The 24,380-nt window shown below is 42.7% G+C and overlaps 1 protein-coding gene across 4 annotated transcripts in view; it reads right to left on the reverse strand.

Moving 5' to 3' along the window:
- ATP6V0A1 (ATPase, H+ transporting, lysosomal V0 subunit a1) overlaps window positions 1–24,380 on the reverse strand; it is a 54,588-nt gene that overhangs the window by 12,898 nt on the left and 17,310 nt on the right. For 2 of the 4 annotated variants that reach the window (XM_004684160.2, XM_004684159.2), the window contains exons 5-17: window positions 23,554–23,682; window positions 17,656–17,738; window positions 17,183–17,309; window positions 15,427–15,509; window positions 14,487–14,580; window positions 12,088–12,300; window positions 9,857–10,007; window positions 8,567–8,706; window positions 8,107–8,264; window positions 7,575–7,665; window positions 5,502–5,620; window positions 4,815–5,031; window positions 4,032–4,139 (exon numbers count right to left, since the gene is read on the reverse strand). In XM_004684160.2, coding sequence (XP_004684217.1) covers window positions 4,032–4,139; window positions 4,815–5,031; window positions 5,502–5,620; window positions 7,575–7,665; window positions 8,107–8,264; window positions 8,567–8,706; window positions 9,857–10,007; window positions 12,088–12,300; window positions 14,487–14,580; window positions 15,427–15,509; window positions 17,183–17,309; window positions 17,656–17,738; window positions 23,554–23,682 — 1,713 coding nt within the window. Of the gene's footprint in view, window positions 1–4,031; window positions 4,140–4,814; window positions 5,032–5,501; window positions 5,621–7,574; window positions 7,666–8,106; window positions 8,265–8,566; window positions 8,707–9,856; window positions 10,008–12,087; window positions 12,301–14,486; window positions 14,581–15,426; window positions 15,510–17,182; window positions 17,310–17,655; window positions 17,760–23,553; window positions 23,683–24,380 lie in introns of all 4 variants that reach the window. The other 2 variants (XM_004684158.2, XM_012726219.1) reach the window with 1 other exon arrangement.

The following is a 24,380-nucleotide window of genomic DNA, read 5'->3' on the forward strand; positions in this document are numbered from 1 at the left end:
CAGACTTTCTGAGAGGAAAGGGGCCAGTGAACAGTGACTGTAACGTGGCCTGATAAGCTTTCAACAGAAGCCCAAGAGTCCCAGCAACCTCTCCCAGAAACATACCAGGTCTCTGCCCAGGAACAAAGGGCTTCCTACGTCAGGGAAGGAAAAATGTTTATGGAGAATACTGTCTTGGGGGTGGGGAATCTCCATCTATGTATATATATATATATAAAGGAGGCTTCTTTCTTCTGTGGAGGGCCCCAGAATTTCGGGCAACCTTTCTGTGGGCAGCTGTTGTTTGGGTGTTTACCACTCACTTCCCAGGCATGTTTCAGAAGGGTCTCCAGAGGCAGAATCTCCAAGTCAACTTGATTTGGAAAATCTTGGGCTTACTGACGCAAACGGACTCTTTGGCTACAAAAACCAGGCAGAACAGGGATTAAGTCTGACAGCTACAAATGAGCGCTAACCTGCTGGAGTGGGGAGATGCTTAAGAAGGCCCCAGGCCCACTTCCTGGTTTCTGTCTGGGCAGCCAAACGAGACAAGCTTTTGGGGACTGTACTGCAAAACGGCCTCTGGTTGACTGAGACCCCATACAGCTTCCCAGAGGGTGTGGACCTGACCCCGGAGTTCCTGACCTCAGTGTTTGGGCATATTCTCCCTCCTCTTCTCACATGCTGGTCAGAGAACCAGCTGCAACAGAAACACCTTGAAGCTGCATTTCATTAAATGGAGATTCTTGAATCCTGCCCTTAGAAACTATATTCGGTAGGTCTGGGGTGGGGCCTGACTTAAATATTTCCCTTAATACAAATTACATAATAATCTTGATTGTCTTTCAAAACTGAAAATGTAATGTAGCCTTTAAGATGTATTGATCCCAATGCTGGAAAATTCTCTTATGAATCTTATCAAGATACATGGACAAGGATGTTCCCGGAATTGTTATATTTATAATAGTAAAGAACTGGGAACACGTAGCACATCCATCAGTTAAAAAAAAAGTGATTGAATTTAAAAATAAAGTGATTATATCACTTTGGCATGTCCACGTAGTCTGTGGAATGCCTGGCAACTGTGAAGATGAGTATTACTGTGAAAACATCTCCAAGATTCACTAAATTAAATTAAAACAAAAACTAATAAAGTGAGGAGTAGAAGACTGCTATAGCTTAAAACACAATTCCTAATGTGTTTTAAGTACATACATACACCTGCTTCTTCCTGTCTACAGACAATAAGCTATGCTGACATACGCAGATGGCCTTTTGGGCATGATCCTCCCAACTATTAGCAACACCCGAGGGGGAGAGAGAAGGGGTGACGGAGATTTCCACTTTCAGTGCTTCTGTGTTGCTAACCAAATGTACCTATTACTTTTAGCTTTTAATGTTAGTAGGGGATTTCCTGGGTCGTGGAGTCATGGGCCATCTATTTAATACTCTAAGAAACAGGTTTAAAGTTTACCAGGTGATTCTGATGTGCAGTGAGGCCCTGCAGACATGGCCTGCAGGCCATGCTCATACTTTGACAAGCCTCAGAAGGAGGATTGAAAGTATGAGGATGGGTCCTGGGGCCAGAAGAGGGCTCCGGTGCATCCTGGGAGGGGTGATAGGGCTGAGGAGGCCTGTTTCAGACTTCAAGGCCACTAAAGTGGAAGAACATTTCTGAAGCTCCCCCTAGTCACCAGATCACATGAGAGGCAGACGAATTAAACCTCCCAGTCAGACACTAAGCAGTGTCTTTTAGGCACAAAGGGAATGAGAATTATGGGAAGGGGGATGAGACACACACATCAGCAGAAAAATGAAAAGAAGAAATTAAACTGTGACACACCACTTATAGGCAAACAAAACAAAACAGACTAGAATAGAGCAAAAATGGGTCCGTGTTCATATTCTTAGCCCTTGGGGCCAAGAATTCAGGGCCCTAGTTGGAGAATAATCACCCTGATGCCTTCATGCTACGCTCCAAAAAAAGTTGTTGGGTTTAAGAGCTGGTGGGCTAAGAAGACCCTGTGATGTGCAGGTTTCCAGGGATCTTTTAACTTGGAGAGCATCATAGAAGAGGATGCCAGATTTAAACACATCAAGATCTCAGAAGCACACTTTTCATATACTAAGACTAGCAGGCAGAAAAGCTCATAGAAAAAATGTCATTCACTGGGTAATATGTGCTTTACAGCTGCTGTTTTTACATTTCTGATAGGGAAGGCAAAAGTAAGTATGGAAAATCATTTGAAGCAGCAATAGTAAGATACATTCTGATCAAAAATAATCAGCCCTTTAAAACGAGTTCTATGAGGATGATGATAGCAGTTTTCTAAAAAGTTTAAAATGATCAGAAACAAATATGAAGGAAATGAACAGCCAGCTAAATATTTCACTTCTTTAAGAGTATGATGTTATGAGTACACAATAGTACATGAGTGGTCACTACTGGTGAGATTCAAACATCCTATCGGTTCATCAGCTGAAACAGAAATTTGATATTTAGTACATTATAAGATTTGCTTAAGAGATGTTTTTAAGGACAAAGTACTGTTACTGAATCGTGAGTTAGTCAGGAAGAGAAAGATCAAAACAGAAGATGATTTTGGTTATTATACCAGAGATAGAGCAGACACAAGACACTCCGAGAATGGTGGTCTCACTGGAACAGCTGTGGACACAGGGCTTCTGAGCCTCTCACACGAAAGTAAAACATATAAGCTCCCACCGGAAGGAGTCAAATCACAACTAAAAAGGACCAAATGTCCAAGCATCACCCTGAAGTGGAACTTTAAAGTGCAGGGAAATCAAGAATCACAGAGATGTTCTTGCTCCATGCTGAAAAATCATCCAGTACATGGCGACAAAATACAGACATGAAAGTGGAGGAGACCAAGAGCTGCCATCTTGGATTAAGACGATGGGACTCGGAGAGGTACAACAGCCGCTCTGCTCCCACAGACATGACTGTACTTACATATTTGAACAGAATCTTAGTAGACCAGCGGCAAAGATGATACTGGAATCTACTCATAAGAGGTGGAAATCTTTTCTGTCGTGGTCTCAATGAGTAACATGGACATACTTCCCAAGAACACACATGTCCCATGCTCTCAATATAGTTAAAAAGAATTCTGCTGCACTGTTTGCCACCTCTTTAAACAAAATGTGATGGTTGGTTGGTTTTAATTCACTCACTGTTGCAGCCGCTGCTGCCTCTAGTCCCTGTTGGCTCGGGGTTGGGCTGACTGGGGCCTCCACGGGTTGCCCTTCCTGATAGTGAATGGAAGAAAAGAGGAAGGGAGAAGGAAACAAAAGAGGGGAGGAGTGAAGGGGGAGACGAATGGAGGGTACATGGAGGATGAAGATGGTCAGAAAAGGGAGAAGGAGGGTCTTGTAACTCAGCTGCAGGAGTAATAATCTAACAGAGAGTCATGCAACAAGAGCTTTTGGCTTTTCCCAGGCAGTGTAATAAATAAACACTACTGCACAGCCAGAAAAGAACGTCTGGCAACTGAGCTCTGTGTGTGCAGAATTCACAGGCACACGTACATTAAGTAAACACATGTATGTGTGCTGGTTGTACAGAGGAAAAAAAAAAACATGTTTAAACCAAACTATTTCCCCATATATTTTGATTGGGAAAATATCACAGTCCGTTTTAAAAGAAAATGTGTTGGTATCAGCCTGTGGTAGCCCGGGCAGACCACATGTGGGGCTCAACCCATCTGCAGCGTGTACAGCCTGCTTTGGCTGATGCTGCATCTCCACGGCCCAGGCCTGGAGTTTGCTGAGCGCAGCAAAAACCGAGCATGACCAGGAAAGGTCAAAGCTTGTTCTCGCTACCCGAGCCAGTCAAAGCTGAATCCAGAAATCCCAGCAGCAAATACATGTTTCTCTGATTTCAGCAGGCCCAGTGCCCATGCCGGTGTACGACACAAATGCATTTTTAAAAGGACACAGAATTGCGTATAGTTCATTATGTTCAATGAGGAGCTGCCTTGATCTTAAAAAAATTTTTTTCTAATAACTTTCTGCAAAAGAAATACACCCACCAAGTGCTTCCTCCTCAAATACTGATGGCGAAGGACCAGTGGTTTAAACAGCAGCATCCAAGGTACACACAGTAGCGCAACCACTACCAGGAAACACTGAATTCCCTTCTGCAAAGCAAAAGGACAAGGCGCATCACATCAATCAAATATGACATCAATCAAATATGCAGTTCCCAAAGCCAGCACAGACTCCCCATGCCCCCGACCCCACCACACTGCAGTACTTTCTTTTGGTCTATGAATAACATGGTCCCGTTTCTCAAAATAATGAGCAGGTGTTGCAAAGCTTAGCAACTGTCCCACAGAATGAGTTATAAATTCTACCCCTTCTGAACCCAGAATTATGGCGCTCTTCCCCAAGTAAGGAGGACAGGCTACATTTAGATCTGGATATACTGCCTGAAAACCAAACACAACAAAAGGGATTTTTAAAAGATTTTTTTGGGGATGACAGAAATATCTTGCTTCCTGTGGCCTCCCTGCTAGCCTAGGGGTTAAGTCTCAGTGCTGTCATCACTATAGCCTGAGTTTGATCCCCAGGCAGGGAGCTGACCCACAGGGCACAGCAGACCTCTCCTGTTCCTCCTGCTGCTCCCTCAGCACTGTATTTCAGTAAATCTGCCTGTTCTGCCCTCTACTCTGTGCCTCTGGTGAATCCTCTCACCCTCCACAATTCTGGCCTACTCCCCATTTCTTCTATGTGGGGAAAAAAAATAAAAATAAACTATCTGGCTTCCTGACTAGGATAACCACCTAGAACAGTGCATCTCTGGATTGACACACCTGTCCAGAATACAACATTGAATTGCCCGAGTCACCATAGGAAAAGAGAAACATATTTATGAAATGGATCAGAAGGCTCGGTGCTTCCTCAGATGTATGGGCATCATAGGCTGTCCACTTGTAAAAAATAAGGATAACCAAGTAGCCAAACAGAGAGGTCATGAAGATTATTTCAGGAATAAATCCAAAGTAGATATTCAGGGGCTTCTTGAAATAGCTAAAAAGGAAGAGAGAAAAAATTGTTAAGGGGAGACCCAAGGTCACCCCTAAACCCTCAATTTTCACTTAATGCTCCCAACAAATCTGTATTTATCACCTTAAGAAGCAACACCCAGAAGCACTGGAGACAACTCAGACAGCCAAACTGCTGAATCTGGAAGAGCTCCGGACCTCTTAGCAGTTCAACGAGAAAGAGATAGGAACAGAGAGTATATTCAGGGCCTACCTTAAATCATTTATGTGACTTACCTAAAAGAGGAAAAAACTCACTCACTTTGCACAAGGGTTTTCAAAGACCTTTACCACAACTATAAATTGTTGAGGGGCCAATAATAATTTAGTCTCATTTAAGATTTTTATAAAGGCACTTCTTTCGTGTAGAACAGAGGAGTTATTAATCCCTTCTCCAAACATGCTACCATTTCTTTGAACTAGGTGCCCTCCTGGGACAGAAACCAAGTGACTCACGTGTGGTTGAAGAGGCTCAGGCTGACGCCGAACAGCATGTGGATGATACCAAGGATAACTGACATCTTCATCTTAAAGGAGTTGAGGAAGGTCAGTTTATTGGTTGCAATGTTCCAAATCTGCCCCAACCAAGCAAACAAACAAACAAGGTGTTACAAACGAATCGCTCCTAAGTGGTAAATCATCACTCACTCACGTTCTAGACGTACATGTTAAATGGTGGGAAATCTAAACACAGACTTAAGTAACAGTGTGACACACTCCCGTGGGCCAACAACCAAGCTTTGGCAAGTGCCATCGACTGACTGACCACGGCTGGTCTGGTCTCACCAGACCCCCGAGCCGCGCCTCGCCTCCATGTTATTTTGAAACAAAGTCCAGGTATCATCCATTTTACCCGTAAATGTGTCAGTCTGGAATTTTAAAAGGTAATGCCTCCTTTTTAAAACAGGACCACAATATTATTATTACAACAAAAAGCATGAGTAATGTTTCTTTACTATCATGAGCTATATAGTCAGTATTCAAATTTTCCTAGTTGTGTCCATTTTAAAACATAATTCCCTTTTTTGAAAGTAAAGTGCAGATAAGATGTACACAGGTCTGAAGTCTTTAATCTATAGATTCTCCCTCCATCTCTCTCTTTTTAATGCTAAACAAGCTATCTGTTGAAGAAATCAGATCTACGATCTTGTAGGTCTGGGTTTTGCTGTCGCTGCACTGTTCTTAACTACTAATTGTCTTAAGCAATCTTCACCAACTTAATCACGTAAGTCTGTAATAGTCCCCTGACAGTTCTTCTGCCCTACTTGGCCATCAGATTACACTTCCCAGGTCACGGCCTGATGCAGTCTCTCCCTTGTGCCCAAACCTCCCCTTATACATAGCACATGGTCGGCTCCTGGCTCAGGTGCGGCTCCCTGGCCTGATGAGCCAGAGCACCCGCCCTCTCTCCTGGCATCTTTTTTTTCCTGAACTGATGAGCTTGTGCTCATCCTCAGTGACCTCTAAATTAAACACTCAGCCCAGTCTTATGTAAAATTCAGTCCTACAACTCCTGCTGCCTGGTGGACATTTAACCATGTCCAGTTTCTCACCCTCTACACTCTCATTCATGGCCTACCCGGTAAACATGATGGGAGATGTCTGCAGCAACAACTAGAGAACACTAGCAAGTGTGATGGACATTAGAGTCCAAGCTACAGGGGACAGAGGCTAGGTCTGAAAATTGCTGTTTTTCCCAGCAGGCACTATGCCTTGAAGGCAATAGGGATTAATGAACAGCTGTCACATGCATGTGTGAAATGTCATGAAACCTCTCCAAGCCTCAGTTTCCTTAGCGGTCTGACAGGGAGGGCAGTACCTGCTGCCAGGACTGTCCGAGGGTTGGATCAGGCACGCTCGGGCTCAGTGCCTGCCTTCCAAGCTGCTCAGTTCCACAGTGATTAGAGGAATCACCTGTCTCTACTCCCGGCTGTGCCTCTGCACGCATTTTCCTCACCAACTTGCAATACTTGCCAAAGGCCAGATTATCTTGTTTTTAACATGAAACCTTAATCTTTCTGACCCCAAATGACCTATTTTTCCTTTGGAATTCTATAATCTTTACTGTCTAGTGCTTATTTTTAAATACTCTCCCCCGTTAAGTGCATGATGTTTTATCACACTTTCTTTGTCTAAGAATTTGGAAAAAAAGTTAAATTCCAGGATAAATTGCCTAAGTATATAAAGGTAAGAATGGAAATCTAAAATCCAGGAAAGAGTATTTCTGCTTTGTTAAAACATCTTCCAAAATAAAAGCCAAAATTACTCTTCCCAGACACAGTGCTATCAGCCAGCTCAGGAAAAGGCAGTGCGGAAAAGTTCTTGGCTCCCCAAGGCACTTGGGTCTCATGGATTTGAAATACTCCGGACTATACACCAAAATCCTTCCAAAGTATGTCACCTAAAACCCAAATAACTATGTCTTTTTTAAAAATTGTATTCTTGATAACTACATATCATTTTAATTCTCTCACTTCAGGGCCACAGTTAACATCTGGTATTCGATGTATGGGAAAGAAGTGGTCTCACCGGATCAATGCCAAAAGGGTAGGGTCCACCAAAAACTCCAGGGACAGTTGGGTTCAGCTGGAGAACAGGGTTCCCCCGAAGCGTCTCCTCCCTACCATGCAGGAGAAAAGCTGCCACTTATTTTTGTTTTATCAGGAAAGGGAAACTAATGGGGTTCACAAACTGATCACCAAGGAAACTCCGACTGCCAACCTGTCTCCTTAATAAGAGGGACCAGCATCACAGAGGAAGGGGCAGAGATAACAGAAAAACAAACAAAACACACCTACACAATCTTGCATGGAATTCGTGAAATCTGCTTTTAATTTGCAAAGAGAACCAACGTGCTTAATTATCGTTTCAGTTGCTGGATGCTGCTGAGTGAATCTGAAAGTACTTCTGAGGTTGCAGCGTGAAGAAGAGGGGCACTATGCTCTTCTGAAACAGAGGTGCTCAACCACTTCCTAGAGGTGCTGGCTTACTGCTTCTCTGGGAAGTCAGAGCTGAGCATGAAAGAAGCAACCCTTGGCTTTTCATTTCAACTGCAACTTACGTCCAATTGTATTTAGTGAACATCGGCCGTACGCTCCAAGATGACCCGAAGATATTGAGAGACTTGGAAAAGCAGTCATTGTAGATGAGGCCAGTGTAGATGGAGAACACGCCCATCAACAGAATGATGTATCGGCCACTGAACACAGTGCTAAACATCTGGGAACCAGAGGAAAGATGTCAATGATCTAATGTAGCTAAATGACAGTGACACTTAGAATATACCAGACCCTTTCTCTCACACCTCTCTACTGCATGTTGGGTCAGAGAGCACGAAATAAAAGACCAAAACACAATGCTAACAAGAACTTTACTTCCAGAGCACGCTGACTATTCTCTAAGTAGTCTCCATAATTTCTCTATACACTTACGGGTAAAAGGCTTCCAGATCATAATTTTCATAATAAATGTCTGAGACATTTAAAAGTTTTAGTCCCATACAGATGTAACTCAAACATTACCTCATTCTCATTTTTTTGGGAGAGGATTCGACTCTCCCTTAATACCATCCATACAGCAAAAAGGGTCATCAAAATGCCATGGCCAAAGTCCCCAAACATCACAGCAAACAGGAAAGGGAAAGTGATGATGGTGTACGGTGCTGCAAAGAAAGAAGGCGATGAAGCACAGAAATCCCCACTGTTCCCACAGACCCCACTCCTCTCACATGCTAGTATCAGGGGCAGGTAACTCATTTCCAAGCGGCAGGACCGAGGGGGGCCCAGAGAGGCCTCCCACAGCAGTACTGTGCACCCTCGCAAAGCCGCTCCTCAGCTTCGGAGCTACCGCCAGCATTTTAAACAAACAACACAGGACATCAGAGGTTTGTCTCCAGCTCCAGCGACAGTGTGGACTGTTCTTTGTCTTCTTCCCAAACCCTGGACATGGCTGCTGGGGCAGGCCAGCTCTCTTCTGCACAGCAACCATTTCCCAGCTAAATGAAGCTGCTAGGGAGGCAGAAGAAAGCCTAGAAGTTATAGCAAAGCCGATCCTGCAGAAGGGCCAGCTGAAAATGAATTCTCAGACTCCTGATTTAATAATTCTCCAGAGAAAATAATCTGCTACATGCCTAAAATGGTCAATATTCCTCTATTTTTCCTCAAACCTGGAACAGGGAAGCCACTTTAAAAATATCAGATGTCTTGGTAAAAAAGGTTTTTTGTTTTTTTTTTTTTTTGCTTAAAGCAGTCTCTGCAAAAGTTGCACTGGAAGGATAAGGGCTTTGATGCTTTGAGGCACCTGGAAATCCAAGCCACTTAGCTTGGGTGACGCCTCCTCTTGAAGGAGTGCTGCCCAGAAGTGCATTCCAAGTGGTGACTTTTTACAAGGATTACTTGCAAACCGAGGTCTCTTGTAGTTTTAAGCTAGGCGTTTAACAGCATTTAAAGTGAAGCAGTGGGCCTCCCAGGTGACACAAGGGACTAAGTCTCAGCACCATGAAGTTTTGGGCAGCCACTGCAGGTAAAGTTCAAGCACCGGCCAGGAAGCTAATCCAATTGTAAAGCCCAGTAACCTCACCTGTCCCGCCCACTGTCTCGTCCCGTGTATTTCAATCAACATGCCTGTTCTGCTCCCCACTCTGTCTTACCCTCCCACACCTCTGGCCTACACCCCAGCTTTTGTATGCATAAATAAATAAATCTTTTTTAAAAAATAAAGTCAGGCAGTAAAAGAAACAAATAAAAAACCCCAGTAAGTTAAAAAAAAACACCCTAAAACTTCTGGAAGGAAAAGTGTAAAACTATTTGTACCTGGATTTATCTCTCGGTACGTTCCAATTCCATAAGCATCTACTATATTTTGAAAGCCATATGTGAACTTATTAGTTTTGTTGTAGGTTGGGGGGGTCTGGTTTGTCTGCATCCTGTTCAAAATGGAGGGCACGGTAGAGCCGCTGTGTTCCTGGTGACATTAAATACATTGAAATTAGTTTATATGCATTCAACAAAATTCCCAAACTGTATACCTAAGATGTGTAAATTTATGTAAATTCCATTTCAATCATAATAAGCTTTGGGGAAATTGGGACTAGATATGAAATCTACAATGAAAGATTTAAAGTAAGTGTCAGGAAGAACAGCCTCACATGAAAAATATTTCATTCTAAAAATGTGGATTTTTAGAGACAGAATGGGGAGCAGAACCAAAGAAAACAGGAGCCTCCTTCTCCAGAGACTTTCTCATCCCCCTGTCTCCAAGAGTGATTGTTCTAGCCTCATTTTAGGCAGAAGCAAAGTGTGACCTTGCTCTCTCTTCCTGCACCACCTCCTGCTATCCCCTAGTCCCTGCAGCTCGGCTAGGCGCACTTACTCAGAGGGGCTGGCTCAGCCCCAGAGGTCTTTTCTCCCATTTGCAGGGGCGGAGAGTTTCCCCTCTTCTTTGTGAAAGTCACTATCCTTCCGAGTTCCCTCCTGTGCGTTAACCACTCCTGTCTCTCTCTGGTCTGGCTCTTCCTTCTTGGTCTACAGCTTTGCAGGGTCCATCAGGCTTATCTCTGGCTTCCTATTTATACTCCTGGAGAGTTCATTCTCTCCTGCCCTCATGAATCTCCTTTCTTTCATGCAGAACTTTCTACTGAGAACCTGTCCCATTACCTGCTTGACATTTTCATGTAGCTGTCCATCTGGTCCCTCAGAGTGACTGAAATTGAACTTACCATTCCCACTCTTGTCAGTAAGTTTCTCTTCATTATACTTCTATCAGTTTCTCATATCTGATGCCTTAGAAACAATCATTATTTTTTTCTTCTTATATTTCTGTGCATTGCTAGGGACCAAGGTTCTTCATATGTCTCACAAATTCATCAGTAATTTCTTTTCTCATTGTCAAGTTTTACCCTGGGAGTCCTTACCACTACTACTGTCTGCCTATAATAACCTCTAACTGAACCTATCCCCTTCCCCACAGACTATCTCCACCACCTAGTCCTACCTAGATACCATCAGCAGCTTCCTCTTTCCAAACTACATCATGTCCTTCGCTACTAAGTGAATTTCAACATCTCCCAAATTCTGTTACAAAATTTAAAGTTTCTAGCCCATTATTTAAAAACCCTTCACAGTTAAATTCCAATCTACCTCACCCAGATTTTCTACTTATTTTTTTTAAAGATTTATTTATTTATGCATACTAAACAAGGGTATAAGCCAGAGGTGCAGGAGGTGAGAGGATTCACCAGAGACAGAGTAGAAAGCAGAACAGACAGACTGGCAAAGCATACTGCAGAGGGGAGAGTGGGTGAGACAGGGGAGGTCTGCTGCACCATGTAGGTCACCCCCTTAGTGGGGGTTGAACTTGTACTGAGGAGGTGGTGGCTAGCTTTGGGGTGCTGTGCTTTAACCTGCCGCCAGAGGGCCCTATCTTCTACTTTTAATCCCTGGTCATGCCCAACCTGCGCAGGTACACTGTACCTCCTGCATTTGCCGACTCTTTTCTTCTTGTCATGGACAAGTGACCTCTTACCCATTCTTCAAAGCTCTGATCAAATGACACCTTTGTAAAGCTTTTCTAGTCACCGTAAGTGGAAAAGCCAGGCCCTCCCTCCACACACACCTGCGCCACTTAGCACACACTTAGCACAGCCTAATGTCTGCATGTCTCCAAGTAAACCATATGATTCTTGGGGACATAGTTTTTAAATTCTCTATACTTCTCTTAGCCCCTGATCAGTGCTTTGCACAAAGGATTAGCTCTAACTACTAAACAGGACTTCTAGGATTATATCACAGAAGCAGTCTCACGGACAGACTGAGCCAGGAAATTGATAATTTCATGAATCATGGGGAGATGACCAATTCATTTAATCTTTTTTGAATTGCAATTTCCACATTTGGAAAACAAGAACATCCAAAACATAATGTGAGGATATAAGATGAATAGTATACTAAAGACCGCTGAAAGTAAAAATGTTACAAAAATGTAGTTGAGTAATATTACTATAGCTAGGAGCCCCTCTTCCTGATCACAGGTGTGGGGGACTCACCGTGCCCCTTCTGAGTGCAAACTGAATGGAGTCCAGGTCAGTGACAGGGCACCAGACTTCTGCAATCAGACACTTCTGGGTCACGTCGATGTTGCACAGGTTCAGTGTGTGGTAGATGGCCTTCATCTTCCGCACTTTGATGAACCATACCCTGATGTTTTTAGCAGCTGCCTGCAGAACTCTCTGGCGGTGATCCTCCGTTTGATTCAGAACCTTTAAGCAGAGAAAGGAACAAGGGAGAATCCTTCTAACACCAGCTTAGATCTCAGGGTATGAATGGCAAAAATGCGCAGCTTTCTAAGTGGGATTGCTATTAGTTAGGTGCTATTAATACACATCCACCCTGGGGAGGATGACTTTTTTCTGTATGTGTGCCAAATTCCAAGAAGTTAGAGTTTTAGTTGCTAACATTAATTTTTATGTAGCTTCAAACCGAAGAGAAATAGGAGAAAATGGTTTTTAGCTTCTCTGTGTGTGTTTAGTCTCACCACCCAATCCATGGCACAACAAAGGTAGGTCACTGGCTTTTAATTGGGTCTTTAAGAGGCACTGACTTTCCATGGGGTGCCTGTCATTCAGACTCAGAGAAGTTAGCATCATAGGCCCAAGTGTTGACAAAGTCAACAAATTCATACTTAAAACATTAAATTGAACATAAGCCAACATCAGAGAACTCTGGGAAAGAGGCAGTGCTGATCTCGTCACTCGCCTATGCCAGGAGACACTCCATGCCAGGAGACAGGCGATACCGTGGGGTCAAGGGGACCCGAGGCCTTGAGCGAGAATAGAGACACCCACATACATTGTCATCATGGGACAGATAAGCCTTTGTCTTTACACCAGGCTCTCAGGGGTGAAGGTTGTGCTAATCCTTGGGAGCCAACATAGATTCCCCTCAGAGGAATCACAGGGCAAGATGAGTGTACTGAAAAGAAATGAAAGTAAAATAATCCATAAGATGATTAATGTTACTGTTGGTAGGCAGGAGTAAAAGAAAAAAGGCATTTCACTTTCTACCACCTTTTTATTGCCAAATGGTTAAGATTCTAATAGCAGCAGAAGGAATAAGCCCCTTCATTCCAACCAGAAGGAACCAGGCAAACAACCCACACTTCTGCAGAGAATCTTTTTCAAATGTCTACATCTGTGAGTGGGAAACCTACAGACTAAGCATTTTGCCACAAGTCTTCCTCACAAATGGCTCCTCAAATCTGTTCATAGCTGCTTCCTGAAAAACTGTTTTTGGACATTAGAAAGTGACTTCTAAGGAGAGGTGAAAAAAAAAAAAAAAGATGTGGCAAGCTAGGGAAACTCTTGTATCACTCAAGAATAAAGGAGAGCTGCTTTCTCCCTTTCTGGCTGCTGACCATTTCACAATTACTATTAATACTTCTGGAAGGTTGCTAAATAAACCTGCAAGCAATGTTCTATTTGCTTTTCTCTTTCTCCATCCCCACCCCCTTCACATTTCAATCCTTGCTATTCAACCTATTTTTAAGTTTCAGTTCAGAAGGCTGATATTTTAAAAATTAAATGTTGGTCATTTATAATAAGTATTATACATGCTTTTTAAAATCTACCCATAAACCTGGGAGAGGATAAGACAGTCCTGGAACCAGAACATACGAATACTGCCTGTGACCCCCAGCAGTTCTAAGAACCCACCTTCCTTGGGTAAAGAGACTAAGTGTACCTCAAAGTAGCCAGCAATAAGTCAAGGTGGTGGGTCATATATGATGCAGGGGAGGGAAAGATGAAAGGAAGTTAAGTGGGGTTACAACATACCTGACAGTTTTGCCACTGCTGGCTGGAACTGCCTTTAGGATCCAGTATATTTATTTAAAGTTTCAACAGGGAACAAAGCTGGTCCAACTAACCACCTCTCCCTGTGTTTGCATAAATCAACGACTTCTTAGAAACCTGTGACAACCACGGTGTCAGTATAAAGCGCACGTACTATTTTGGTAAAAATCTAACGCAATCTCTTTTTGGTGTAAGAGTCATACCAGAGCTCCTGGCTGCTCTGTGTGGTTGAGATCCAAGGTGACAGAAAGGATACATACCAAGCTACTGAGCAAAGCAGAGGTAGACTATGTGTGGGTGTGAGGACCAGAATTAACTTTATACATATTTTCTTAACTAAGCATATATTTTTTTAGCCAGAAAAAATACCTCAAATCCATGTGGAGGGGAACTGAATACTCTAAGCAACAGTTTGTTTGAGGATGATCAATGCTATTTTTAACAGTATTCCCTGAGACCTTTCCCCATGGACGTCACCTTTTTTTGGTCCTCTAGCTGCTATGGCTACCTAATAAGCCAGCTGTTGGTGTCTCAGGGAAAGAGAGAGCTCTACTACTGTGTTTTACAAAACAAATCCCCTCCAGCCCTCCATGTACCATTTGGAGATCATCGATCCTGGTGTTGACGCCAGAAGCCATTTCTTTCCTCTCCTGTGGTGTCTCGGGGCAGGGGTAGAGTGAAGCCCGGAACCTGGAATGTACAGACACAGCCTGAGAAACACGGACGTGCCTTAATCTTTCTAATTTAAAAAAATCTCAGAAAGTAATCCTAACTTGTTACAAGGGCTAAAACAGGATTAGTTCAGACTGACGCACGACTCAATAAACATTCGTGGGAAGTGGTTTATGGGCAGAGAAGTGACATTTGACCTATCTTGACTTTCTTTGTCTATATATTAAATTCCCCTCAGATAGTTTACATTCTTGGATGTAATTTTTTCTACACTATTGGAGAAAAACAGCATGAAAAAAAAGTCTAATGAGTGGACTTTTAGAAAAGTTTAAGTGAGCAGATCCACTGTTCCCTAACAATGTAGCATTTATAAACCACAGGCTCTCTCTACCTTTTTTTTTTAAGATTTATTTATGCATATAGAACTGGGGTACAGGCCAGAGGTGCGGGAATTACAGGGGGTGAGAGGCTTCACCAGAGACAGAGTGGGGAGCAGAACAGGCAGATGATCAAAGTACACTGCTGAGGGGAGCAGCAGGCGAGACAGGAGAGGTCTGCTGCACCATGTGGATCACCTCCAGGGTGGGGAATTGAACTTGCACTGAAGTGGCTGCAGCTAGCTTGCAGTGCTGTGCTTTAACCCATTACACCACCAGGGAGGGCCATCTCTCTACCTTTTTTTAAGGAAAGGAAATCGTGATTGTGGTGGTACTTTTAAAAAATGAAATTAAGCTATTTTTAACTGTCTACAATAGCTATAACACTATTTAAAGATGCACACACCGTGTCAGAGTAGACTAAAAAGGTTTACACTAGTCTGTGTTCTAAGAATTAATAGCTGCACCTTCGGGAGTCATCTCTTACCCTTCACAGATTTTCTTGACTCTGTTTTTCAGCTGATCGCCTTGGAAGAAAATGATGAACACAGACTTGTGCACGTAGTCGCCCTAGGCCCCCAACCAAAAAGCAAGAGTCCAGACTGTTAATCTAGAAGAGAACTTCAAGAATTTACTTTCTTGGTGCTATAGGAACAACAGGACATGGTCACCCTGGAGCTGACCCACTATCCTTGCTCCATCTCATCGGGTTTACTATAAGAACAAGTGCTCTGTAATCTCTACTTTTCCTCTTTAGCCATATCTACCCATTCAACTTTAAATCTTCCACTGACTGAATAATGTGAGTACAGAGGAGAGGGAAAAGGAGGCCTTTTTTTGTCTGCTCCTATGCCTAGAAACTGCCAAGTAAGGGTCTGAATAGCAGCAGGAGGTGAGCAGCCCGGACGGTGCTGACATAGAATCTCGTGATTCGTGGGGGTTGGAGGCCACCCACCCCAAATGCCAAGGTGACACCTAAAGTCTAATGTAAGGACTGGAAGGAGGCGTGGGGGCGCCCAGGGAACCTGGGAGGAAGGTGGGGGATGTGAGCACCACTGGCTGTTACCCAGGGCTGTCTCTGGTTGCCTATATCTGCTCAGAGTCCTATGAGCTTTACAATAAGAAAACAAACAAGGCCCTGCAAGAATAAAAGAAGATGACGAATGAAGAAAATAAGGTCCAAGAGATTTGAGTTCCTAAATTCTCTAAGAATTACTGGAGCACATTCTTTGTGCAGCTGCTCTGTGCTGTAGATCTAAAGAGTGCCCTGATTTTGTTCATAAAACCTTTCTGCTGCCCAGAAACTTGGCTCCTGAGAGCTGCTCCATATTGGGCTGACTGCATCTATGCTGTCTCCACTGCCCAGCGACAGCCTTCAGGAAAACTGTTCTGCTGGGTAAATTAAGTGTCACCACCCTCCTGGGCACTACCTAGGCCACAAGCCATGTCGCTGAATCACTTTTAGCAGCATGACCTGTCTGTTGGGAAGTGTCAATGGTACAATCTCTCTTACGTTGAGTAAGGAATACTAATTTAAGAAAACCTAAACATAATTTAGAATAGAAAAATCAACTCCAGGCCTCTAAATAACACTAATGCAAAAGTGGGGTGCATTTCTTGCTGAACATTTCATCTTTGCTTAGGATCTCTGAAATCAGAACTGACCCCATGTAATGAAGATTTAATGTAAAGAACTCTGTTCCATTATGTTAACTGCTCCTACTTTCCAAGTCATTGGATGGGGAAGTTCATCCTATCTTGATCAATACATATATTTTAAACTATATTTCTAATTCTTCCAACAAACAAGTAGACAAAACAAGTAGGCAAACAAATATCCTCACCAGCTAAAAGTCATCAACTTAAAAAGATCACCAGTTAGGCTATGGAACCAGGTGTCTTGCTTTAAGTTAATTTCATAGAAAACCAATTTTCTTTTGGTCCCAGATAAGGTCAGAAAATATATAAAACTAAATTTTAAAATACCTGGGAAAAAACATTTCCAACCACAATAACACCTACATGCGTCAAGCTTATGTACGTGTATAGCCTATGTCACGTACACATCATACACACACATATGAGGAAGTTAAGGGAAAGAACAGGCCTTCACATCCTCCTCAATGCAGGGGTGGGCCGAGGGGCTCCTCGGGGAGGGTCAGGCTGGGAGGCACCAGGCCGTGCTACTGCGCTGGGCTCCCTTTCTAAGACCTAATCCACGGGATGCAATTTCCTTGTCTTACAGTCACAGGATCCTCCAGGGGGTTCTCGATTTCAGCCTGTCGCAGGAACACATTCCCCCGGCACACCCGCCAAAGCATGCGCTCAAAAGTAGGGATGCGCTCCCGGTTAATCACACCAGCCACGAAGCTGTGGGGAGAAGAGCCAGATTGGGGACTCTATTCCATGCCGTGGGTGAGAGGCTTGAAGACAAAGAGGAAAGTGAGAGAAGAGGGGCAGAAGGACAAACACAGGATATGCACTGTTATGGCAGTGGCTGCAAGTTTAATCTCTGGACCCAGCAGTGGGTTGACAGAACAACTCAGCAAGTGAATCCAAAGTGACTCAGGAACACACCCCAGAGGCTCGGAAACACCCCCAAGAGGCTCGGAGAGAGTATATCCTAGACGCACCTGAATGCCCGGCCTCACTGCACTTTTGAACAGCAAAAGGGAATATGACCCCACCAGGCAGGAAGAGCTGAAGTGGTACTTACCCAAGCCTTAAAGGCGTGCCTCTTCCCATCTCACTTGGCTCCAAGAGGGACGAGGACTCTTCCAACAGGTCTGGATCCGCCATCTGCTGATGATGCAATTCAGCCTGAATTCACAAATCAATTAATATCTAATGAAAATAGTTAGTGGCATGCAGGGAACGAGGAGCCAGGAGATAAGTTCAGAAAACAAAGATGGAAAAAAAACCACCAAAAGAGAAGACACACCCACAAAAAGAATAGGGGAAGGAAACAAAGGAAAGATACACGGTAGAGAAAGCAAAGGTGTCCCAGTCAAGTATCTGGGGAAATGGTCTTAGAAATAAGGCATAAAGGAAAAAAAAAATGTTAAATGATGGTGATGTGTATAAATCTGTCACTTGGTGGAAATCATTTTTTCTCCTGTTTCTCCAAATGAGCCCTAAAAGTACCAGAAAACACCTTTGCATGTAGAGAGGATAGGAAAATATCTTTTGAGCAAAAACAAAGTAGTTCTGCAGATATCCTTAACATTAAATTTCCAAGCAGCTACAAAGTGGTATTTGCCCCATGTAAGAAAGTCAAGGATGGAGACAATCTTAGCAGGAGAGAAAAAGCAAGGCAACACCACTTTCTAGAAAACGGGATGATTGGAGAAGGAGACAACAAGGCATCTCCAGATATCTGGGTTCTCCCAGCTCATAAAGACTCAGCACATGAGATCTTTCAGTATGGCCACAGCACAAGCACTCCAAACCACTGGATTTAAAAAGCATTTCGTGTTCTCACTAGAAAGAAACACAAAAGGTAGGAGGGCCTGGGCCTCCTTTAAATCCATAAGGGCAAAAAAAAGTGAAAACAAATTTGAATGTCCTAATTTCTGACCAGGAATCTAGGAATATTAAAAAATAGATGTAGGCTTTACTATTCAAGGATTTTTGAGAACACGGCTTAAACCAATAATTTATATCAAGTTAAGGGAAGAAAAAATAACAATTAAGAATCAAGATCAAGCTCGTAATCCAGTTTGGTTAAAATGATTTCCACCATGACAGGTCATACAGTGGAATGAAGGAGACAGAGGTCTGCACCACCCAGGTGCCTCCTACCCTTTAGTAGCAGAAAGGACAAGTTGCCCTAAAAAATAAAGGTAAACTGACTTCTCCACTGCCTGATATCCCCAGCTTTGATATCTATGCACTCCTTATTTGATCAAAGACTGAAAGTAAGCTAATCTTTCTTTCCAAAGACAAAACTAAACAAAAAGTCAGAGGAATATTTCTCAGTCATTTTAGCTGCAAATTTCAATTTGATTCTATTCTTGCCAAACCCAATTATCAAAAAATGTCACTTGGGACCCTTGCTGGATAAAATCACAGGATAAATAAATGTAACAGTCAAAGGGGAGGGAGGACAAACTACAGACAGTCCCCAATTTATGATTTTTGACTTCACAGTGCTGCAAAAACAGTCTGCGTTCAGTAGGAAACCATACTTCCAATGTTTGCATTCTGATCTCTTCCTGGGCTGGGACCATGTGGCACGATACTCTAGTGACGCCTGACAGCAGCCACAGCAACCAGGAAATAACCCACAGATGCTCGTCACTCTTCATACAGTATTTGATGCATGACAGGAGACATTCATCCAGGCTTTGTGTCAGCTGATTCTGCCCACCTGGAGACCAGGTGTTCTGAGTGCATTTAAGGTAAGTACACTAACCTGTAGGCTAGGTGTATTAAATGTATTTTTCACCTGGGATATTTTCAACAGATGGTGGACTGATTGAGACTTTACCCCACTGGAAATCAAGGAAGATTTGTATAAATCAGATAGTAAGTTTGAAAGCTTAAAAGTGAAAGCAGAATCAACTTTGATCAAAAAGGAAAAATAAAAAGGAAGAACAGGCCCTGGGCACACCGGAGGGCAGAGAAATGCCGTCAGACTTGGAAAGTTTAAGATGAGAGAATGGGGCACAAGTTGCTATTGGTCGAAAGTGCATGGGCTCTTTCTGTTTCCCCCCAAAATCCAATCAACTATTGCAGGCCATAGGTGACTTGTTTTAAGGATCTAAACAGTCACCGCATTTCCACTTGCTTTTGGGATGTCTCCTGGCAAACACCGGTCAACTGTGACTGCTCCTCTCGACTTCTATTTCCCTGCACAGTTCCCTGCTGAAGTAGACTAAGTGCGAGCACATGGGCTCCCCAGGGGAGACTGATGGGTGCAGAAACAGGCCCACTCCAAAGGCAACCTGGGGCCAGCTGACACAAAGCCAGTCCAACAGGATTAAAATTAAATAAAAACTTGCAACAGTCACTAATCTCACGATTTCCCGTCTAAGAATCCGAAGCCCTAGAAAGGACAGAGTAATTGTGCTAGACTAGGTACCAGGGAAACTAGGATGGCTGGAAACAGTAACTGTCCTGCCTGTCTAGCCCATGTCTGCACTACCCTCGGCTGGGCCTCCACACAGTGCTGCCTGCTGCCTCGGAACTGCGGGCCGAGCCCTGTGGCTGAGCCCTTGGCCCGCTCAGAACACTGAAACCATGTGCCGAAACTGGAGCAGCTGAGCTTTACTACTTCTATTTCTACTTTAATATAAGCAGTATATCAGGCGCCAGGTGCACGAATTACCAAGAAGAAACACTTTTACTTCCATCTACATTGAGAAAGAAATTCCCCCAGCCCACAGGAGATGACAGATGGGAAAGAAAAATAAAGAAAGCAGATGGATGGAAAACTCAGAAAGAAAGGAAGGCAGGAGTCTGCATGCCATTAACCATTACTTTTCCAGTCTTCTTTACATTCTCATTTGTTATGCTGCTTATGGAAAAAGATGCAGAGAAATCTCTCCAGCTCTTACAGTTCTTCATAAGCAAGAAGACTGAGAAAAGGATAATCATTAACAAGTCATTTTAAGTGTTCTGGATAAGAAATGGCTAAGTCAAATTTATAATCATCTCAAATCACATGAATATTCCACATATTTTATGTTGCCCCTTCAACACACCAGGTTAATCACAACTCCTATGCCTAAAGATGAAAAGAATCATTTTTTGATTTAGCCAGTTTCTGCTAACTCATTATTGTAAACTATTGATTATATTCACCAAATTGTATTACAAAGAAAGGTTTGAAATCCATCGTGTTTCAGGCCATTTGCAAGCATAATTTGAGACATGGATGACAAAGCTCAAAAAAAATTTTCTGAGATTTGAGAGTCCAAAGTTCCCTCAACTGTCACAATGTTTAAGGCATGCTCACATGGTCAGACACTCCGTGAGGCCTTGTCTTCTTCACGCAGGACATCTGAGACTGCGGTCAGGCACTGGCAGGGCAGGGCTATGGGAAGAGACCTGGCTGAGGCAGGAGCGGGCGCAGCAGCAGGGTGCTGAGTGCACGCGGTGACTCAGGACACTCCCTGCACTGCTGTGAGAGTACTAGGCATGGAAGGGACTGTGACAAAAGCAGGGGCAGGACTTCTCACACCGAGGACTTGTGCTCAAAAATACTTCAGAGGTCAAAAAAAAGAATTTTGTTGACATGAGGAAGGGGATGGAAAGGAGAAGCCATGATCGGGCTTTGAGTCTGCCTACTCAGGATGAGAATTTCATGCTCAGCCTGAGGAATCATAAAGCAGGGCCTCCCCGGTGGCTCAAGGGTTAACTCAGCACTATCAAGCTATCTTAGTCACTGCAGCAAGGGAGCTGAACCACATGGTGCAGACCTCTCTTACCTTGCCTACTGCTCCCTGACCTACACCCCATTTAATGTATGCATAAATAAATAAAAATAAAAACTTTTAAAAAGTCATAAAACAAAATCCCTTCTTTTAGGATTTTCAAATTGTATATCGTATTACTTATTATCCCCACTACTCATTATAAAATTAACAATTTAAACCACAAAATTACATGCCTGGCAAGTTTAAGGGAGAATTATAAAAATATATAAACTAAATTGCATTAATAGCTTAAATAACTATTTCTCTTATGGGAAAAACTTTTCTTTGAATGAACTAGATTAAGAAGCCTATTCCAGTCTCCCAAAACTCAGGAGGTTGGGAAAGACATTCATACATGTCAGCAACATCCAGAGCAACTAAGGCTGTAGCCAAAAAGGGAGACAAAAGAAACCCCAGATGAAGCTGAAAGTAGCTAAGCTTTGATCTTGAGGCCAAGGTTACATGGATCTGTGAGCAGCAGCTGAACACATTTCGAAAAGCACACATCTTGGAGCAAACGGAGGCTCTGTGTTTGGAGTCATTTCCTGATGTGACTAAGTGATACATTCCTTAACACAGGGACTGTGTCTTACTCATCTTGGACCTCATAGAGAGTAGTTGCTCATTAAACGCCCATGAATCAATGAATACAAATATAGTAACTGTGTAGGCAGTGAGCATACTGGAATTCCAGATTATCTGTCCATGAAAACCACATGGTGTCAGAGGCCGTGCCTCTTGCAAAAGACCTGAAACACTTGGAAAGAGTTAATCACACTGTCCTACACCCTGTAATGTGGTGATACTGGGGAATGGTGCAAGAAGTGGCCAACAGTCTCAAAGTTTCCAACTCAGTGAGCAAGCTGAATATTCACATTAAACCCTTCTTGACATCTAGTCAGATTCTGACTCTTGGGAAAATCAGGAGATTAAACTCATAAGAGAGAGAGCTTTTCCTCTCTCTCTCTTCAACGCTTTTTTCCCTAGCAGATCTTTTTGAATTAACATGGCTTCTCTGAGTCAAATCCTTAACCACTGAGGAGTGTATCACATCTTTAGCTGACTTTCTCTAGCTGGGTGGTACTCAAACTAGCACGTTTCAGAATCACGAAGCACACTGTTTCTCGTTAAAACAGATGGCTGGGCCCTCCCCACCCCTAGAGATTCTGATTCAACGAGTCTGGGGTGGAGAATGGTAGCCTGCATTCTGAAAAGCTGCCCAGTGACTGACGCTGTCTGCTGATTGGAGAACCCCTGCCCCCATCCAGAACGATGGACAGTGGCTCTTTCCTCAAAACACAGACACAAAGACTAAGAAACTAAGGCAGGTGCTAACTAAAATGGATCATGTGTTTTTAAAAAGCTTTGCCATAGCATTTTTTGTTGAGCAAAGGAAATGAAGAACTTTATGGGAAGACACACAAAATAGTGATTCGAACACTCTCTGAAGTATCTGATGTTGCTAATCTGGTGGCAAAGACAGGTCAACAAGAAAAGCTGACGGTTAAGACCTTGCTCCAGGTCTCATTAGAAGAAGAAAGCCACCAGAAGGCCTTGCTGGACTCCTTTCCTTGGGTTACCTGAGCAAACTGCCAGCTGGCAGCTTAATCAACCACATTTTTAATGCAGGAACTTATTAACAGTTCCCTCTAAAATGTAATGCAGCTGAATTTATGTGCAAATCCAGGAATTTCAAACATGTATCCTATCCAGACAATATAAAGAAACCCCCTCCAATTAAAGTGCTATCTGAAGTGCTTAAAAATGTGCTCCAAGGTTGATGAGCAAACTCAGAGAATAAAATAAAAACAAAATTTGATGACAAAAGGTTCAGAGTAAATCTGTGTTCTAAGTTCATGAACAGTCAAATGTTTCTTGTTTCAACTTTAACCTGAAGAATATACTTACCTTAAAACATTAAAAAAAATTTCAACTAGGTTTATACAACTACACAGGGATCCCTTTCCCCATCTTGAGATGAAAACTTACAGAAGATGCAAAAATATACAAAACCATGGCTGGTTGTGTACTGCATGAAAAATGGAACATAATCTGATATTTCTTCAACCAAAACAGGATGCAAATATGGTACTGCTTTCAAACTAGCAAATTAAAATAATTATTGGAATAAAAATATGGCCCATTGTGCAGGTAAATATCTGCTGCTCAAATACTGAAAGAAACAATAGTCTGACCTCGTCAAAAAACTGCTGAGTTTTGCGAAGGATAAATTTTAATTCAGTCAGTTCCAGGAAGTTTCTCTTCAGAGCTTCCTGGTTTGTGTTGATTTCCTTCAGTTCATTTTCAATCTTCTCAAAATTGGCCTACCAAAAAAAAAAAAAAATCAAACTATTAACTCATTAAGTTTCAGGGGGAGAAGAACACAAGGGACTATGAGTGACAGTTCACAGGTGAGGTGGTGATGGGAGATAATCAGTATCACACCTGAGAAGAGAAATCAAATAGTATAGAAAAATAGACAGCAATGGAGAAAATAATAGTAACTGTGACCCAAAAAGGCTTGCTCTAAAAGACAAATGAATTCAGAACTTTTGTTACCTAATGGTTAAAGATACCTTTTATCTACCCAGCAAATACTTTCTTCATGAAAATTCCTGCTTAAAATGGTCATTAAAGATTCCGTTATAACACTTGGCAAAGTTTCTCAGAAGGCTTTGAGTGGATAAAATAATTAGTGAAAAGTTCATTCACTTAGTCCATGAGGTTACTAAACTTCTAGATAAATAAACATCAAGAACTACTCTACTCTCTGAATTCTGTGTAGCAAAGTAAGTCAGCATGATAAAAATAAATTCTAGCTATTTATACAGCAGACGATTTAAAAAATACTTTTCAAAAAGCAGTGGACATCAATAAACACCCTAAGGGCTGAGGTGAAAAGGGAGGGGGTAAGGGACAAAAGGACATGCGGGATGGTGGGAGGGAAGTGTTTTGTGGATAAGAGTAAAATTTTAAAAAATAAATACAAGTACCAATAAAGAAAATACTAGCAACAAAAATT

The sequence above is a fragment of the Condylura cristata genome, unplaced genomic scaffold (genome assembly GCF_000260355.1).
Source record: "Condylura cristata isolate star-nosed mole 26May11 unplaced genomic scaffold, ConCri1.0 scaffold00017, whole genome shotgun sequence".
Taxonomy (NCBI): domain Eukaryota; kingdom Metazoa; phylum Chordata; class Mammalia; order Eulipotyphla; family Talpidae; genus Condylura; species Condylura cristata.